This window comes from Anopheles gambiae, chromosome 2, assembly GCF_943734735.2.
Source record: "Anopheles gambiae chromosome 2, idAnoGambNW_F1_1, whole genome shotgun sequence".
NCBI classification, from domain to species: Eukaryota; Metazoa; Arthropoda; class Insecta; order Diptera; family Culicidae; genus Anopheles; species Anopheles gambiae.
In genome coordinates, this window is record NC_064601.1 from 67,406,108 (window position 1) to 67,422,816 (window position 16,709).

The 16,709-nt window shown below is 44.2% G+C and overlaps 5 protein-coding genes and 1 long non-coding RNA gene across 6 annotated transcripts; 2 read left to right on the top strand and 4 right to left on the bottom strand.

Annotated features, from left to right (window-relative positions):
• Window positions 1–641: 641 nt before the first annotated feature.
• Window positions 642–1,517, bottom strand: LOC1278417 (32 kDa beta-galactoside-binding lectin lec-3). Its single transcript, XM_318003.4, has 3 exons — window positions 1,377–1,517; window positions 1,223–1,305; window positions 642–1,147 (listed from the first exon to the last, which is right to left on the bottom strand). The coding sequence occupies exons 1-3, from the start codon at window positions 1,404–1,406 to the stop codon at window positions 823–825; spliced, it is 438 nt and encodes a 145-aa protein (XP_318003.2). The 5' UTR covers window positions 1,407–1,517; the 3' UTR covers window positions 642–822.
• Window positions 1,518–1,809: 292 nt separating this feature from the next.
• LOC1278416 (galectin-4) lies at window positions 1,810–2,634 on the top strand. Its single transcript, XM_318001.5, has 3 exons — window positions 1,810–1,945; window positions 2,029–2,111; window positions 2,212–2,634. The coding sequence occupies exons 1-3, from the start codon at window positions 1,919–1,921 to the stop codon at window positions 2,531–2,533; spliced, it is 432 nt and encodes a 143-aa protein (XP_318001.3). The 5' UTR covers window positions 1,810–1,918; the 3' UTR covers window positions 2,534–2,634.
• Window positions 2,635–3,293: 659 nt separating this feature from the next.
• Window positions 3,294–4,390, bottom strand: LOC1275208 (galectin-7). Its single transcript, XM_314441.4, has 4 exons — window positions 4,306–4,390; window positions 3,911–4,021; window positions 3,756–3,838; window positions 3,294–3,685 (listed from the first exon to the last, which is right to left on the bottom strand). Exons 2-4 carry the CDS (start codon window positions 3,935–3,937, stop codon window positions 3,364–3,366), a joined length of 432 nt encoding a protein of 143 aa, XP_314441.2. The 5' UTR covers window positions 3,938–4,021; window positions 4,306–4,390; the 3' UTR covers window positions 3,294–3,363.
• A 4,201-nt stretch (window positions 4,391–8,591) lies between these two features.
• LOC3289852 (aminopeptidase N-like) lies at window positions 8,592–12,010 on the bottom strand. Its single transcript, XM_554544.4, has 7 exons — window positions 11,158–12,010; window positions 10,551–11,052; window positions 10,249–10,487; window positions 9,518–10,172; window positions 8,949–9,439; window positions 8,794–8,872; window positions 8,592–8,673 (listed from the first exon to the last, which is right to left on the bottom strand). The coding sequence occupies exons 1-7, from the start codon at window positions 11,868–11,870 to the stop codon at window positions 8,632–8,634; spliced, it is 2,721 nt and encodes a 906-aa protein (XP_554544.4). The 5' UTR covers window positions 11,871–12,010; the 3' UTR covers window positions 8,592–8,631.
• LOC133391053 (uncharacterized) lies at window positions 11,816–12,482 on the top strand. The gene is made up of 2 exons (XR_009764532.1): window positions 11,816–11,950; window positions 12,030–12,482. It is a non-coding gene; the product is annotated as an uncharacterized LOC133391053 (long non-coding RNA).
• On the bottom strand, window positions 12,247–16,090 carry LOC1278415 (aminopeptidase N). Its single transcript, XM_318000.5, has 5 exons — window positions 15,415–16,090; window positions 14,857–15,306; window positions 14,255–14,595; window positions 12,845–14,172; window positions 12,247–12,781 (listed from the first exon to the last, which is right to left on the bottom strand). The coding sequence occupies exons 1-5, from the start codon at window positions 15,984–15,986 to the stop codon at window positions 12,410–12,412; spliced, it is 3,063 nt and encodes a 1,020-aa protein (XP_318000.5). The 5' UTR covers window positions 15,987–16,090; the 3' UTR covers window positions 12,247–12,409.
• Window positions 16,091–16,709: the final 619 nt, after the last annotated feature.

Below are 16,709 nucleotides of genomic sequence, written 5' to 3' on the forward strand. Positions count from 1 at the left end.
TGAAACCGTTGTGATAATCTATATATTAAGATTACAGCGGATGCTTGAAATCATCGGATTTTTTAAATGTCCACAATGTTTGCACGGGTAAGCTGTGATTTATAAATCATAATATTTAAGTTTAACTAAGCAGATATTTATTCTCTAGTATTTCCAGATGCTAGATGATGTATTTGTTGGACATCCGCTTTTATATAGTCTGTGTTGTCTGTCTTTTGGCCAAATACCCTACAGCTTCACACGATGATTTTTTTTAAATTATTTTTGTACGCACTGCATTTAAGATCAAATTACTTAATGGCTATTTCGGGGATTCTTGTTAAAAAATTTAATGTCAAATGTTTAAACACTTTCTTGATTGTTTCTTCCTGGAAGTGAGCGTCAAGTGATGGGAATTAGACTGTACTCTCTCACTCCATTCCAATTCGATTCCTAATAAGTCTGTCTGAAAAGAGTGCCGTAGAGTCCAATTAGCGACACATAAAGTTAAGAAAAAGTTAAGAAAGTGTCCCAAAATTATGAGAACCCCTGAAAAACCCCTGTAACTAACTTAAATGCAGTTCGTACAAAAATACTGAAAAATCTTTATCGCGTAGCATTGAGCAGTAAGGTATTTAAATAGAAGTACAACGCGGACTGTGTAAATTCCAGTGTAATTTATTAGACCGTTGTGACTCAGTCCACTAAATTTGATTACAAAAATAGATAATCCTTGAAGTCGATAACTGTGATAATCTCTCAGTATGATAAGCAAGTTAACTCGCTTCGTCGGTTTTTGTTACCGATTGATATCAGTGTTCTACCACTGCAAAACGATCGACGTTAAAACGTTTCCAGCACCGAATCAATACTAGCACCAGCTCCAAGATGTATAAAGTTAACCATTTCGAACGGCATGCGATGTGAGAAGGTGCAATACTTCTCATCATTGAAACGAATGGAGTAGTGCGTATCCTTCACTCTGATTTCCAGCGTAAATGGTTCCCCCGTGCTGATCGGGCATCCTCCGGACCGTTCCTCATCCTGCCAGCACTGATCGACGTATGTGTTTCGGACGATTCTCCTATCGCCCGGCCGAATGCTCAGATGCAGCGCGGTGTCATCTCGCGGATCTACCTCGGGGCCGTATTGCAGATTAATGTTAAATCTGTGTCAAAACAAAGAAGCACCAATATGATCCTCTCGATCGCCTTTCGTTATTAGCAACTTATTGTTTTATCACCTGTCAGCTGTGAGTGTTCCTTGGACGATGATTTTCTTTCCCGGCTGCAATCCACCAAGGATGGCCCCAAGGCATGGCATCTCCTGCAATGCAAGGTTAATTTCGTTTTATTTGAGAATCTACTTTAAATAACAAAGGTTGATGATGTACATACCGGATTGAATATCGGAAGCATTAGCGCCATAATTTCGCCTTTCCGTTACACCACAATACAAATGAGCTGCTGACCAAACATACGACGGTGCCAAAAATGTTAGTCGCTCGGACGAGCTTATCTAATCGATATCTTTTCCATAAGGATTTCCATTATCTAAGCTGGTTTCGCAAACGTTTTTCATTTGATCTTTTTTATTGTTGTACCAAAAGTTTGGAAGACTTTCGTAAATTTAATAGACATTTGTAGATGTGGCATCTGCATAAAGCCGGAAGAAATACAAAAACACACTCACACAACACCAACGACCATTTTGAGTCACCCACATTTGGCGTCCGTTATCAATCGGCCACTATCTTTAGGGTAATCAGGTACGAATCAATGAGCACAGTACGATAAGGTCGAACCCAAGCCCGAACCGAGTTGTGTTGTCGCAGTGCACTAAACCTGTTGTGAGTTATCTATCGCTAGGAGTACTGTCAGGCTGTGTACATTGCGTGGTGCATATTCGGACGTTCACAAACAAAGTACACATTGCAACCATGGCCCAGCTACCCGTTTACAACCCGGTAAGGTTTTTGTAATGTGATTGGAATTACGCCCATCTTTTAGCCAGAAGAGTTTATATGCAAACGGTTTAATTTGTTTTTAGCCTTCCCCATTCCTTGGTCAACTTCCCTCTGGATTGGGGCTGTATAGAAAGATCACGATCCGTGGACGAATGACTCACGATATGTATGGCACGAATGAACGAGGATGAACGAACCGAATCGAAAAAACAACAACGCACACTAACCCAAACGCCGTGTATGTCCTTACGACACTTACCTTGCAGGTTCAACATAAACCTCCAGGTTGGACCCAACGTAGACCCGAGGGATAATTCAGCGCTACACATTAGCATTCGGCCACGGGAAGGACTGATCGTGCGGAACACGTACCAGTTTCAAAGCTGGGGCGTTGAGGAGCGCTTTGGTGGATGTCCGGTACAGAAACGGTCGTACTTCGATGTTAGCATTACGGTGAAACCGGACAGCTACGGTATTGCGGTGAATGGATGCCATTTCTGTGACTTTAATCATAGGATGCCGTATGCGTCGGTACGGTTCATACATACCGGTCCAGGCGCACAGATAGATGCTATTATAACGGAATAGGAAGGACATTGGTGTATTTCTACTTTAAGTGCGGCAAATAATTTACACTGTTAAAGCCTTATTGCCAAACAACGATTTGCGTATGTTTATTATAAGGACAAGTGATTAATACTGTCTAGTTGGAATTGACGAGCTAGTTTTGACAGAAAGAAATACTGGCTATTTTGGGATGGTTGCTATGGAGCTTTAAATCACAGCTCTGGTGATGTAGTTCAGCTTGGATCATAAAGTTTTCTGCATATCTTCTTCTCACTTTAATTGTTTAATTATTATTGGTTGGTATTATTGAATCCGTTCGTAGCGGCGGCGTACGTCCCGACACTCATTTACCTAACGTACTAGATGGTTGCTACAGTTATTCACCTCGGCGTTGTAGGACCGGGCTTAAGAAATGTGTTGCCATCACTAAAATTTCTTGTGAACGCCGTACGTCCCCGCTACGAACGGATTCAATAATACCAGCCATTATATCCATCGTCCGTCAAACAACCCAAATATGGAGAGCAAACTTACCGTGCTGTTGTATGAAATAAAATCATTTATTATCAAACTGAAGTTGAATCGAAAAAAAATCCCTTCCGGGGGTTCGAGCCTGCCCGTATTAAACCTCTTATCACAACAAGGTATCGTATGAACGTTCACGCCCAAGAAAATAAAAGTCATCCGGTATCGATAAGACAAGGCTTAACAGTGCAAGTTCAACGGCTAAGGTTTGGTAAAAGTTGGTATTAAACTGTAAAAATAATTGCAAAGCTAGCAGTAGATGTGAATGACATGGTTTATTCGCTGAACGACCTTAAACGCTACATATGTTTGCAGGGGAGCCGTCCTTATTCTGTGGTGATGGCATCAACATTGGCCCCCTCGCCGATGTGAACAAAGCGCACCGATGCGTACGGCATACGATGGTTAAAGTCACAGTAGTGTGCACCGTTCACTGCAATGCCGTAGCTATCCGGTTTCACCGTGATGGTCACGTCGAAGTAGGACTTCTTCTGGACAGGACAACCGCCAAACCGTTCCTCGATCCCCCAGTTACGGAACTGGATGGAGTTACGAATGATGACACCGTCCCGGGGTCGAATGCTTATATGCAGCGCCGTATCATCGCGTGGGTTAGTGTTTGGTCCGGTCTGCAGATTTATGTTGAACCTAAAATCATTTACATTGGACCATGGGCAAATGGAATGGAACGCCGTGCTGCACTACCACTGTTACTTACTGGTCATGAGTCATCCGTCCGCGAATCGTAATCTTGCGGTAAATGCCTAGACCGGCTGGCATATGCGCCAGGAATGGAGTTGGCTAAAGTGTATAACCGGAAGTATGATTACGTTATTACAGCAGGTTAATTCTACAGGTACAAAGTCTACTAACCGGACTGTATGCAGGAAGGGCCGACATATTGATAGAAAACACTGGACTGTAACGTTTACTGAGCTATCCACTTGTGCACCAGGGCGTAGTTTCGAGGAAACTGGTACAACTCTTCCGATGCATCGATGAATGATAGTATAGGAAAAAAGCATTGTTGATAAGAAGAAGAAGAAAAAATGATTCATGATAAGATTGTTTTATCTGACCCTTTTGCGTGAATCAGCGCGTCGGTTGTTTGATCGGCAACCTCTCTCTCTCACACACACACACCCAACGACGCTGACCTTGCGAAACGGTTTGGGGTTATTTGGCACAAAGATTAAAGAAATGTAACACTCATTTGTTGCTAGTATGTGATTTTATACTTGTTGCTAGTTTAACTCTTAACAACATACCCGTCATGGGTTCAAGCCCCAAATGGACCGTGTCGCCATACGTAGGACTGACTATCCTGCTATGGGGGGATCAATAAGTCACTGAAAGCCAAGCCCACAAGTAAGTGGTACAGAGGCAGGCCTTGACCGACAACGGTTGTTGAGCCAAAAGAAGAAGAAGTTTAACACAGAACAGCTTTACATAGATTTGTAAATGACTATACATGACAATTCGATACTCACCTTAAAGAATCTTATCTATTTTTCATCAATCGTACAAACGAGGTGGATTCAAACCTCGAATGGACCGACACCTCCGTACAGCAGAACTGACTTTACTGCACTATGTGCATGTGGTGGGATGAACATAAAAAAAACAAACAAACAAAAAGATCAACGTAGGTCGTTCGTTCTTTAGGATGAATCGAATGAATCGTATAATTCTGGTTCATGAAGCACAACTCTAATACGTCGTACTAGGCGACTCCATAGGTTATTTTGAATGGTGTAGCGGATTTCATCTTTCCTACAAAAATCTATGTTGTACGTGCTTTATATAACATTAATTTAATTTCCCTTCTGAAGGATGTGTTGCTTTTAATTTACTGTTTATTACCACTGATTTGTGTTCCCAATTGCATGTGATTTCTAATATGGCTACAAAATTATTTGATCGCCAGCCTCGTGATAGGTGCAAAAAGGTAGTTGTTTAATTCTAATAATTTGGAGTACAAATTTGTACCCTTTTGTCACATAAAAGGTAGTTTTATAGACTTTTTTTAGGCAGGTACTATCATAACAGGTAATCATTATGAATGTACCAACATCCATTTGTGTCTTGGGAAAAGAAGCTGCCAAAAGCTAACACAAAATTTTACAGAAGGAACGAACGGGAGCATCCTAGAAATCGTTCAAGACCTTTTAAGCTGAAAAACATTTTGTAAATTACTCTGCTTTATCTTAAGTTCAATATCAGTGACCAAAGGTAATAAACGAAGAAAGAGTTATTACATATCATGTAAAAACATTGTTTGTAGAAAACATGAAATAAGTGCTGTTAGTTCTTATTTGCTCGGACAGTTGCCAAACCAAAATCATCAATTTTCTTTTCTTCTTGGGGCACAACAATCGTTTTTGATACAGGCCTGCCTGTACCCAGTAGTGAAGCGAGCTTGGCTTTCAGTTACTTATTGATTATCATAGCAGGATAGTCGGTCCTACGTATGGGGAGTACGGTCTCTATTCGGGGTTTGAACCCATGACGCGAATGTTATTAAGTCGTACGAGTTGACGACTGTACCACGAGATCGATCCAAAATCCTCAAGGACTTGAAGAAGTTTAGGCTGTAGTTCGTGTGATATCAATGCCTGAGAAAATGCGCAATTCTCATCTGTTTAATCAAAACATATAACATTCAAAAATCGAATAATGGATTCGGTAAAACGTTTATTTTATGTAGCGCAACGTGGTTGTATGGTTGCGAAGAACATATAAAATGTGTTGTTCTATGATCATACTTCACTACAAATTACGAAAAACAAATAATTTCTGAAAAAATCATCCCGACATTTTTCTGAAACTGCTCATTGCGGACTGTCGACGCTATGATAGTCAACCGATCATATAACTGATTGCTTAACCCGTTAAGCTAAGCTTTAACGAGTCAAGACTGATTATGATGTGGTGTAAAAAAAGATAAGAATGAAAAAAATGTCTCTGCCAAATCTTTCGTCGCTTTTGAGCTACCATGAAATAAAAAATACCATAAAAAAAGAAACATACCGATTGAAGTTTGCTTTTTGTCTTTAAAAGAATAATTTAAAAGTAATTTAAAATTAACCTGTTCTGTAACCGCTCATGCAGCCGTATTGGTTCTGAAAGTGATACTAGATCCAAGCTGAAACGATACTTTTACCGAATCTTTTCCATTTCCGCAACGAATTGTAAGCCTGTTCAGTTCCTTTACCCGTAACAGTGCCTCTTCTGATGAAGTAACTGATTCCGCAGGCCGGATGTAATCATTCCCGACAGTGTATGTGTTGTGTCTACATTTATTATTGTTATTTATTATTATAATTTATAATTAATTTTGAAGATAATAACGAACCAATTTGCTAGAAAAAATAATCTAGTGACTAGTAAACAAATCTCCGCTAAACAATATACAGGCGGTCCCCGAGATACACGGTACCTCTTATACGCGGATTCGGAGATACGCGGTTTTCAAAATTTGACAGTTCTTGGAGCAAATTGTACTGATTTGACACATCCATTGTGAAATACCAAATAATTTCCGTGTTGATCGAATGTAAAATGCCATTTAAAAAGGTTTAAAACTGTTCAATTCATTAGAAACATATCAAATAATTAATTTGGTGGCTAAAACCACCCCCTACTTGCAAAATTGTACGAAAATTAGTGATATTTTAGCTGGAAATCACGAGATTTAACTTACGCGGAAATTCGAGATACGCGGTATTTTGTGGCCGTTTTTGGTCCCCAATTATCGTGTATCTCGGGGACCGCCTGTAGTCCTCATCATGTATAAAATGTCCAATGTATCATATAAACGTAACCCAATGTGTAAAACAGTACTAGTACCAGCCAACAGATGGCGCTACGACCTAACTTAAATACAACTAAGGCCGCGCTCTGTCACCTTTCTGTAAAGACATCCGGCTCTTGGTTGGCTAGGATAGGGTATAAATTATAAAAAGGGGAGGAAGGAAGAGAATTGTTGTAATAAATGAGCAGTGAGTTTCTTTGTTTGGTGCTAAGATTACTCGGGTGATGGCGAATGCGATTGCCTTCTCTACGATATCATTCAAAATCAGTAGCGGCGCTACCACGGCATAGACTTCCCAATTTACATTGGAAAAGAGGTACAGTCAGTCCAAAAAGTATTCATCTAGCTGAATATTTTACCGAAAAAGGCGAATTATAGCCGCAATAGGGCGCAATGGGGCGGTAAAAGTAGTCATGGGATTTGATAAAGGGACTATCAATACACACGCACTGCTAAAAAAATAAGCATTAAAATAGTGCAATAACAACTAAATTATTTAAAAAACTAAAAAAGTCCTTTGATTGGCGCGCAAAAAGTATTCGTCTATCAGACTTTTTAATCATTTACATTGGCCAAGCACTATGTTAGACGTGACTAAATTTATTATTCTTATACAGCTAGTTACTTCTATCCAAACTAATGCATTTCTGTTGTTTCAATTGCACTTCAAGCGGTCAGAGAAGCACTAAAGTTACATGAATGGAGCATGATAACGAAAATCGAATCTTAATCCTATGCATAAGCTATCCTACCCATTTTTGAAGGTTACAAAATGTGTGGGAGGCCTCGTTCCTTCATTTGATCAGAGTTTGGCCATTTTTCTGACACTAATTGTGTGACAAACTGCCATGTAAGCAGCCATCCTTGACGGTTAATCTAATGAAATAAGCGGTTTAATGTCCAAAAAATCAAATTTGACCAAGAAATCAGTGCATTTTATGATGGCCTGATATGGGTCACATTTGGTTGATGGGTCATACTGCGTTTCATTGCAGCTGGTCATGTTACGGCTTGAATGGGTGTGTTGTTACACACATGTTTTGTTTGAATAATACCACACGCAGAAAGTGGCCAAAACTGGTACGGAGCATCAAATAATTCAAAAATTTATTTCAAATTAGGCTGTACTAACATATTAAATCAAGTATAACTCGTGAAGGTCATACGGCCGCCGTCTGCTATAGCGAAAACAGTCTACTAAGATGCAGCAGCAAAATCTCGTGTAACGGCTGTTTAAATCTTCTTTTTTTATAAAGACTTTGAGCATACTGGTATATTTCTTCTTCAAGCCTGTTTACAACCTTGGAATATTATAATACAAACTGCGCTGGTTAAATCTTTTTTTTATAGAGACTTTTGTAATTACTGATACTCATAGTGCTCCTGTATCTATTACTAAGAATTTATGTTGATTAGAGAAATGGAAAAGTGGAGGAATTATTAGAACAAATGGTGGACGTCAGTTTTCGCCAGCCTCGGGGGCCCTTGTAGCTAGTACTCTGCTCATTTTTATACGTACTGCATACTACAGAGTAGCGATCTACGGGGTCCCAAATCGGCGGAACCCCATGCGACCGCCTGCCGTTAGATCCGCCGCTAAGTAGTATACATACAACAGATAAAACATGATCAAAGTGAAATATACATTTTCTATCGTATTTACTTTCTTAAATATAATAGAAAATTTTAAAATTAATAAGTAGTAAAAAATTAATAAAATAATAATTATTTTTAGTTAGATTTTTTATAAATTTATGTAAATATTTTATTTTAGTTTTTATTATCTTTGGCCGGCTGATGAGTTCTTGAAGAGTTCCACCAACTAGAATAGAAAAAAAACAAACAATATTACCAGGCAACAATGTAGTTTTGTAAACATTTGTTTGTAGTTGATAATATTTGATACACCTAAACAAAATGCCAAGTAGTCTGTTATACTAACCTCGTCATATTTCCGAATATCAGACTGTCGTTGATTTACATCATTCACAATTTGAGTGAATGCGGGGTCGAGACCGATGCTAAAATATGTAAAAAAATATATAAAATCAGTGTTGATTGTTGATCAATAATCACCCCACAGCTTTCTTTCTTCACCTTTGCACAATTTGTAAAGCATTGCGAGCTATCCATCGATTGTAGGCTTCGTATCCAGCGGCTGATTTCTGATAAACCGCCCTGAGTATGTTTGCCCATTCGCCAGCAATCGGATTGGTAAAGACTGAATCTAAGAAATCGTCCAGAAATTGTTCACTCTCCGAGCAAGCCAATGCTTCTATGACATTAAGCCGTTGGCCGTAATCGTTCACTGATTGCAAACTGGCCCACAGTGTCTCTAGCACATCTGGCGAGGCTATGGTTGCACCACCACAGTAAACACTGTATTTTAAGTACATGGGCAGTGGTGCCAATCCGTTCAAATCGTTCAACATCCGCGCCAACGCCTCGGTGCGACATTCGCTCGATCCCGACCGGCAACTCCATTCTATAACGGCACTGCGTAGCTGCTGTGTTTCATGCTCATCAGAAGGCAATGCATCAAAGCCTACGGCATTGAACACGTTCGCTGTCAGTCCGGTAACAAAACGCTGCATGAAAAGAAGCAAGGACATTTATAAAACATCATCTGCAAAGGGCTATATGCTGCAATATGCTATTATACTTACAGAAAACGCCTCAAATGCCATGCGTTCCACCACTAATGCACCTTGCAGCACTCCTAAATTATCGTTGGCAAAGGCAACAGTCCATGGTATGGCATCAATCTCGTTCTCGGCATACGTTAGCAGGCTGTAAATAATGTTCGATCCTACCCGTCCACTGTAGTACAGTTTGAAACAGTCATCTAGCAATTGTCCTCGTGAAATCGAAGAAACGATCGATGGATCACTGCTCAGCTTAGTAATTAAACGGATCCAAAGATTCTCGTCATAGTTAACACGATAATAGCCAGTTTGCTGTGGGTTCACTAGAATAAAACCATCCAATAAATCGCCTTGTTCCAAAGACACCTGCGAGGTACCCTGTGGCATCCAGAACTGTTGCGATTGTACTGTCCCAAAGGATTGGTGGACGTGGTATGTGATCGGGATCCACCATGTTCGATCGCTCGTGACCACCGATCCACGATACAGGAAATGTTCTTGCATGAACGTCAGTTCACCGTTGCTCAGTGTTACCGTCACTACGGGATAACCTGATTGGAAGATCCAAGGTCTCATGATTGTACCGACATCGAGGCTAAGTGGAAGCACAGCGTCTTCGCTAGCCGCTACCTGAAGACTCTCGAATAGAATATCCGGTGTGACCGAACGACCTTTGCTATAAAATGAATCGTTTTCGTTAATGAAGGTGATGGAAATGATCACGCCCTATCATTGACTCAACACAAACATACTTAACACTAATGTATCGCCGAATTCCTTTCACAAACGTCAGCTCGCCGAGCGCATAGTGGAACATGCGGAAAATGCTACCACCTTTCTGGTAGGAAATGATATCAAACATGCGCTCTATATCGGCCCGTGTTTCTACATTGTACGAAATGGGGCGTACGTTGATATCACAGTCGAACAGTAGCGCAGGTTGCAGAGCTTCGACGGTAAATTTCTCCTTGAATCGAATGCTTGGTTCCACCTACGAGAACGAAATTCCATATAATCCACAATCGTATGCATCAATGAATGGGATATACATTACCATGCTGCTAAGATAGTACTCGTAGAAGGTAGCGAACCCTTCGCTGAGTGACAAATCCGACCACCAGTGGGGAGTTAACAGATTGCCCAGGAACTGATGCACAAACTCATGCACGACGGTAGCGATGACGTTTTCCTTATCACGGTTCGTGCTTGTCAATTCATCGTACAGCAGATATCGCTCCTCGTAGATGACTAATCCCCAGTTTTCCATCGCGGCAAAGTAAAAGTCCGGTACTGCCAACTGATCGAGCTTGGGCAGATCGTACGATTGGTTAAAGTACTGCTCCACGGTACGGATGATTTGGCCGCCCAGATCAAGACCGTACGTTTGGGCAGTATCGGTAACAGTCGGCGGAGCAATCAGTTCCATGTTGATGCTGGATGGTGGTCCGCGCAAAGACAAACGTGTACTGGCAAAGTTGTTCGTAATGGCAAACGCCACCAGGTAGGTTGGCATGCTCGGAGTCGTATGGAAGCGCGTTTGTTTCAGTCCATTACCGCTAGAAAAAGGATACCCCGGTTTAAGTCACAAACATGGGTTCATTTTGGTAATGCAAAATACATTTCAATTGAGATTATGAGTCATTCATAGTTCGCATACTCACGTAATAGTGGTCGATTTGATCGGCATGTTTGAGTAAACCTTCGTGCCAACACCACTTGTGATGCTAATGGTAAAGGTAGCCCTTATACCAGGTTCATCGTAACACGGAAATGCCGTACGGGCATCCACCGGCTGAAACTGCGTGACGGCACTGTAGCGAACCTCATTTCCACTGTTGTACGATGTCCGGTAAAAACCACCGAAATCATCTCGAAGCGTGTTTTCAAACAGTATCGTCAATTGATAGATTCCGCGCTGCAGCTCATGGTCCGTCCTAATGGTAAGTGTTTCAAGTGCTGGGTCCTCCTCGACGGTACTGATAGGTATATTCAGTTGGTTGGCATTACGAACCTCCACCTTCACCAATTTACTGTACAACGAGTGAAGCACAATCGATCTAGTAGTCTGCAGCACCCGAACTCGTATGGCAACGGAGCCACCGTAGCTAAAGTCCTCCGCGTGAACGTTTGAGCTAAGCTCGAGCACGTAACTTTCCGGGATAGTATCGTTCGGCAGTCGGTATTGCGACGCTACTCTCGAACTTCGCTCACTAAACTTTTGGTGCTTGAGCAAGTGTAGCTTGCTACGATCCAAGTGTCCCGGCTGCTGGTGACGTTCAACCGATACCGTTACGGTGGGTTGTTGTGCCCGTAAAGCACCGGGAGCAAGAGCACACATCAACAGCACGGATAATCCAATCCTGATGAACGCCATATTTTCCCTCTGGCCGTTGGCGTACGTACTCACTGAACTAAGTGGCACGTGTTACAACTGCGGTAATCCGCGTAAACTGAGTAAGTGTCCAGCAATGCACCGGTGTTTTATGTGGGAGACTATGACTAAAACTAATTCTATCGAACCTTCTTCTTCCAGGATCTAATCACGCAATGAGTGCAATGAGACGCAACATTCGCACGAGTGACGGGTAGCAAAATCGTAACCTTTTATCAGTACGCACCGCAGAAAACAATGCAAACCGATTAAGGTTTGATTCAATCGATACTATACCACCAATCTGTCCGTGTTGATTACGACCGTCAAACAAACGTAGCAACGCAATCTTTGACCGCCAAAAAACAAACGCAATCGATTGATGTAGGGGTTTTGTGTTTATTCTACTCCTGATATAGTATCAATAATCGTACTCTAATGATCTTGATCCCGGGTACTTGCGCAATGGGGCTACGGAATCCAGGATACGGGAAAACAATAACCCCGCGTGATATCGCAAACACGATGAATCATCGGAATGATTATCCCATGAGCAGGTGAACCGTGATCGAGACCAACAGTGCCGCTATCGAGAGGCCAATCGTTGCCGCTCCATCGTCCTCTTCCGTCGTCGTTTGCACCACTGTAGTCGTTACGGAGGTGGGTCTAGTGGTCGTAGTTACGGCGGACGATGGGGTGGTGGTAGTGGTGGTTGGTCCTGCAGTCACTGTAGTCGTTCCCGGCGCTGCAGTGGTCGTCAATAGGGTCTCTGCCGCAAACTCGGCTAGGAAGTTGGACAGCATCAAGCCCTCGAATCCATTCACCCAGTCCAGATTGGCTTGAGCCGTGGTGCGTAGGTTGGCCGCCGTCTGACTGTTGACTCTGCTGCCCAGTGCAGTGATCAGAGCGTTGAGCTGTGTGGTGAATGAAAGCGTTCATGAAGCACTTGCCATTAACGAAACGAATTGTTACCTTACCTTATTCATTTCCTCCACGTTGTTGGTACGCGAGGCAATAGCCGACAGTGCCGAATTGAGCGTGGACGTGGAAAGCGTGCTGACAAACTCATTCACCAGCGCGGGATCCATCAGGAACTCGATCAGCGCGTCCACACCGGTACGGCCGCCAGAATAGATCGCCTGCACGACACGGCGCCGTTCGTCCGCACGGTAGTTGATCTCCACGCCCGTACCACTGCCCAGGGCGGTCGTCAGGAATGCCTTCAGGAACTCCTTATTGTTCGAGCAGCCAAGCGAATCGATCAGCATCGTTCGTTCGGCGAGATTTTTCGAGTTCATCATCTTCCGGTACAGATACTGGAATTCAGACTCTAAGGCTGAGCGCATACCGTAACAGTACGTCACGCTGGCAATGTCCGGATGGACGGCTGGACCCGTCCCACTAGCCTCAGCCTTCAGCAGAGCGGCCGTCTTCATCAGACAGTCGGTGTAACCCATCGAGCAAGCCCAGGTAGAAATGGTCTGCACGAGATACTTGTGCAACAGCGTGTCGTCGGGCGAAACTGCGTCGATCGTTAGCAAACTGTAGATGTCTTCGATCAGCGCATCCACGAATATCAAAAAGTTGTGGTACTCGGCCGTTCCGCGGAGACGGTTGTTGAAGTAAGTTAGGGCAACGTTTGCCGCCGTCCACGGTGCGTACTCCCGCTCGTTGCGCAGGTACGTCATGAAACGCAGGGCTACGCGCAGATCGAGCCGGCCGGATCGAGCCAACCAGTAGGCGTCATCGATGAGCTGCGCACGGTTAAGCCGATGTATGCTGGCCCAGTTCTCGTGTAGCGCGTTGGTAATGAGCTCCCAGTTGCGTTCGTCGTAGTTGACGCGATAGTATCCGACCTGCTGCTTGTTGAACACGATCCACTCATTTGCGGGCACGGTCGTCTCGATGCGGGCCGCCTTGGTAGCAAGCCACTGGAAGTCATCGAACTCGTTGAAATCGGCCTTCGCCTGGTGGACGTAGTTGTATGGGATCATCCAGATGTTGGTGTTTGGCACATTGCGATCGTTGTAGAATCGCTCCTGCGAGATAATCACATCTCCGGTGTCGTACGAGCGGCGTACATTCAGCACGGGGTAGCCTGCCTCGTTGGTCCAGGTGCGCATGATCTGGCCGACTGTCACTCCATTCGGCAGCACTCCTTTGCCCTCGATGGCGCTCTGCAGCCCTGCGTACAGCTGCTCGTCCACCGCACCCTGCAGGGCACGATCGGTAAGATACGCCTTCAAGCCGGCCTTCCAGTTATCATCTCCAAGCACGTGTCGCATCATGTTCAACACACTGCCAGCTATTGCGTCGAAAATGACAACAAAAACCCTCTATTTGAGCATTTTTCTTGAGAATGGGACAGGAGAGATCGATATGCTTACATTTGTCATACGCGACACGATCGAACAGAGCCGATATTTCCCCCGGTGTAGCTGCATTCCAGTTCATCGGCCGGGTGGAAGCCTGCCCGTCCTGGCCCATCGCGTACTGGATGACCTGCTGGTTGAACAGCTCCCAGTACTCCTGACCCGGGTAGGCCATATCGAGGGCGTAGAACTCGTAGAGCGTCGCAAAACCCTCGTTCAGCCAGATGTATTCCCACCATTCGGGCGACACCAGATTACCGAACCACTGGTGAGCGTACTCATGCGCAATCGTGGTCGCGACATTCGTCTTCCCGCGATAAGTACTCACTGCCGGGTTAAACAATAGCGCTTGCTCCCTGCAATAAATCGAAAACCAATTCGAATGATAACCGATCGAAGGATAAATGGCACTGTGTGATAATATATGGTCTTGCTTGGGGCCACCCCTACTACTCCTAATCGCGCTATCGAAGATTGCATCAAACGGTTTATGGACGCGGTTTAGCGTTGCGTCAGCGGTGTATCACATTGATGCGGTAGGATCAATTGAAGGACGGCAATGCGAAAGCGCAAATAACAATCGCAAAGGTGACTTGCGTGACTTTATCGCGACTTACCTGTATGTCACCAGGCCCCAGTTTTCCATTGCACCCGCAGCAAAGTCAGGGATAGCAATTTGATCCAGCTTCGGCATGTACGTATCGTACGGGATGCCAAGATGGTCGTCCAGCACCTTCAGAATCTTCACTCCAGCCTCCAGAGCAAAGGTCGCCTCATTTAACGCATTCGGGCGAACGTAGACACGCTGCGCGCCCGATAAGCGAATCTGGAAGTCACAAACCACAAATGCCAGCAGATAGGTAGACATGGCTGGGGTCTTTTCGAAGAATGTGGTGCGCATATCGGTCTCAATGTCCGTAAAAGTCTTTTGAGGCATGTTCGAGATGGCCTTGTAGCTGCGGCTATGCGTGATGGAAACGGTGAACGTTGCCTTCAGACCCGGTTCGTCGTAACAGGGGAATGCCATGCGGGCGCTGGTTGATTCGAACTGTGTCGTTGCCAGATATCTGTTGATGATGAAGACGAGACGAATGGTTACATTACACTATTCCCGGTGTAACTACTCCACAACGACGCATCTCGTTACAGCAAAAAACCAGAGCCGCTGTACTAACCTTCGCTCGCCATTGTCTGCCACGTAGGAGGAGACATAGAAACCGTCATCGTTGGTAGCAAGTCGACCCTGGAACGCAACCTCCAGCAGGTAAGTGCCAGGCTGCAGGATCGTTGGGCTCGTGAACGTGATATGCTCGAAGGTCGTATCCGTGCTGTACTGTACATCGCCGATCAGTGTCGGTGCACCGGTCACACCATTCGGCAGGGAGGACACCTTGGCCGACGACATCACTAAACCGCGGTTATGCATCACTAGCTTATCCGTCGCCTGCACTACCTGCAGCTGAATGCCGACGGTACCAGTGAACGTACGCTCATTGCGATGGATTTCGGTACGCAGATGGAGATCGTAGTGAATCGGGATGGACGTTGTTGGCAGACGGTAGCGTTCATCAACGGCCTGCGCCGGAGCTACGCCGATCTCATCACTCGCAACACCACCACTGAGATCACTGGCACCAGGGAGCTGTGGTTCTTCCTCATAAATTCCACTACTCTTGTATGGCGGTCGGTCGGCCGATGCCAACAGGCAGCACAGACCTAACGAAACTAGTAACAACAAACGCACCATTATTGCGGGGGTACCACTCTACCTATCGACCGGCAGGCTTAGCGGTGCACTAATCAGCCAATACTCCAAGCCAAATGCTTTAATACCTCCCGTTCTACGAGCGATCTACGACGATCTCAATCGCTCTCACACCATATCTCCATATCTTGCTCTACGGCTTACCGCTTTACCGGGCAATTGCTGGCTACATCCATTGACAACGCAACGGGCCGGTGCAGGTGTAGTGTATATCAGCGACTAACGATAAGATAATCGCTTGCGGTCGTAATACTTTATTGGTACATTGCTACAGCCCAATCAATGTATTTTATCTGTTTCTCAGCATGTAAAAGATGTCCATGTTGATATACCCCACATAACCTGCAGTTTCCATAAACCTGTGTATAATATTTGGCCAATATACACTCTCACCACAAGTGAACATAATGAGATACATCTTTTTCTTCTTCTTGTTGGCATAACGATCATCACATCAACGCGTGATCATGCCGGCCTATACATCATGCTTTCCAGACTTATTGAGTATCATCATGCAGCCGGATATAGTCAGTCCTTCTTGCTGCTGGGGGGGCTGTCCATATGAGGCTTGAACTCACGACGGGCATTGTTATTAGGTCGTGCGAGTTGACGACTGTACCACGGGACTGCCATAATGAGGAACATATTGGATGCTATGCTAGGTTGAGCTTACTTAGTGATCGTCACTCATTAGTGTTGTAAGAA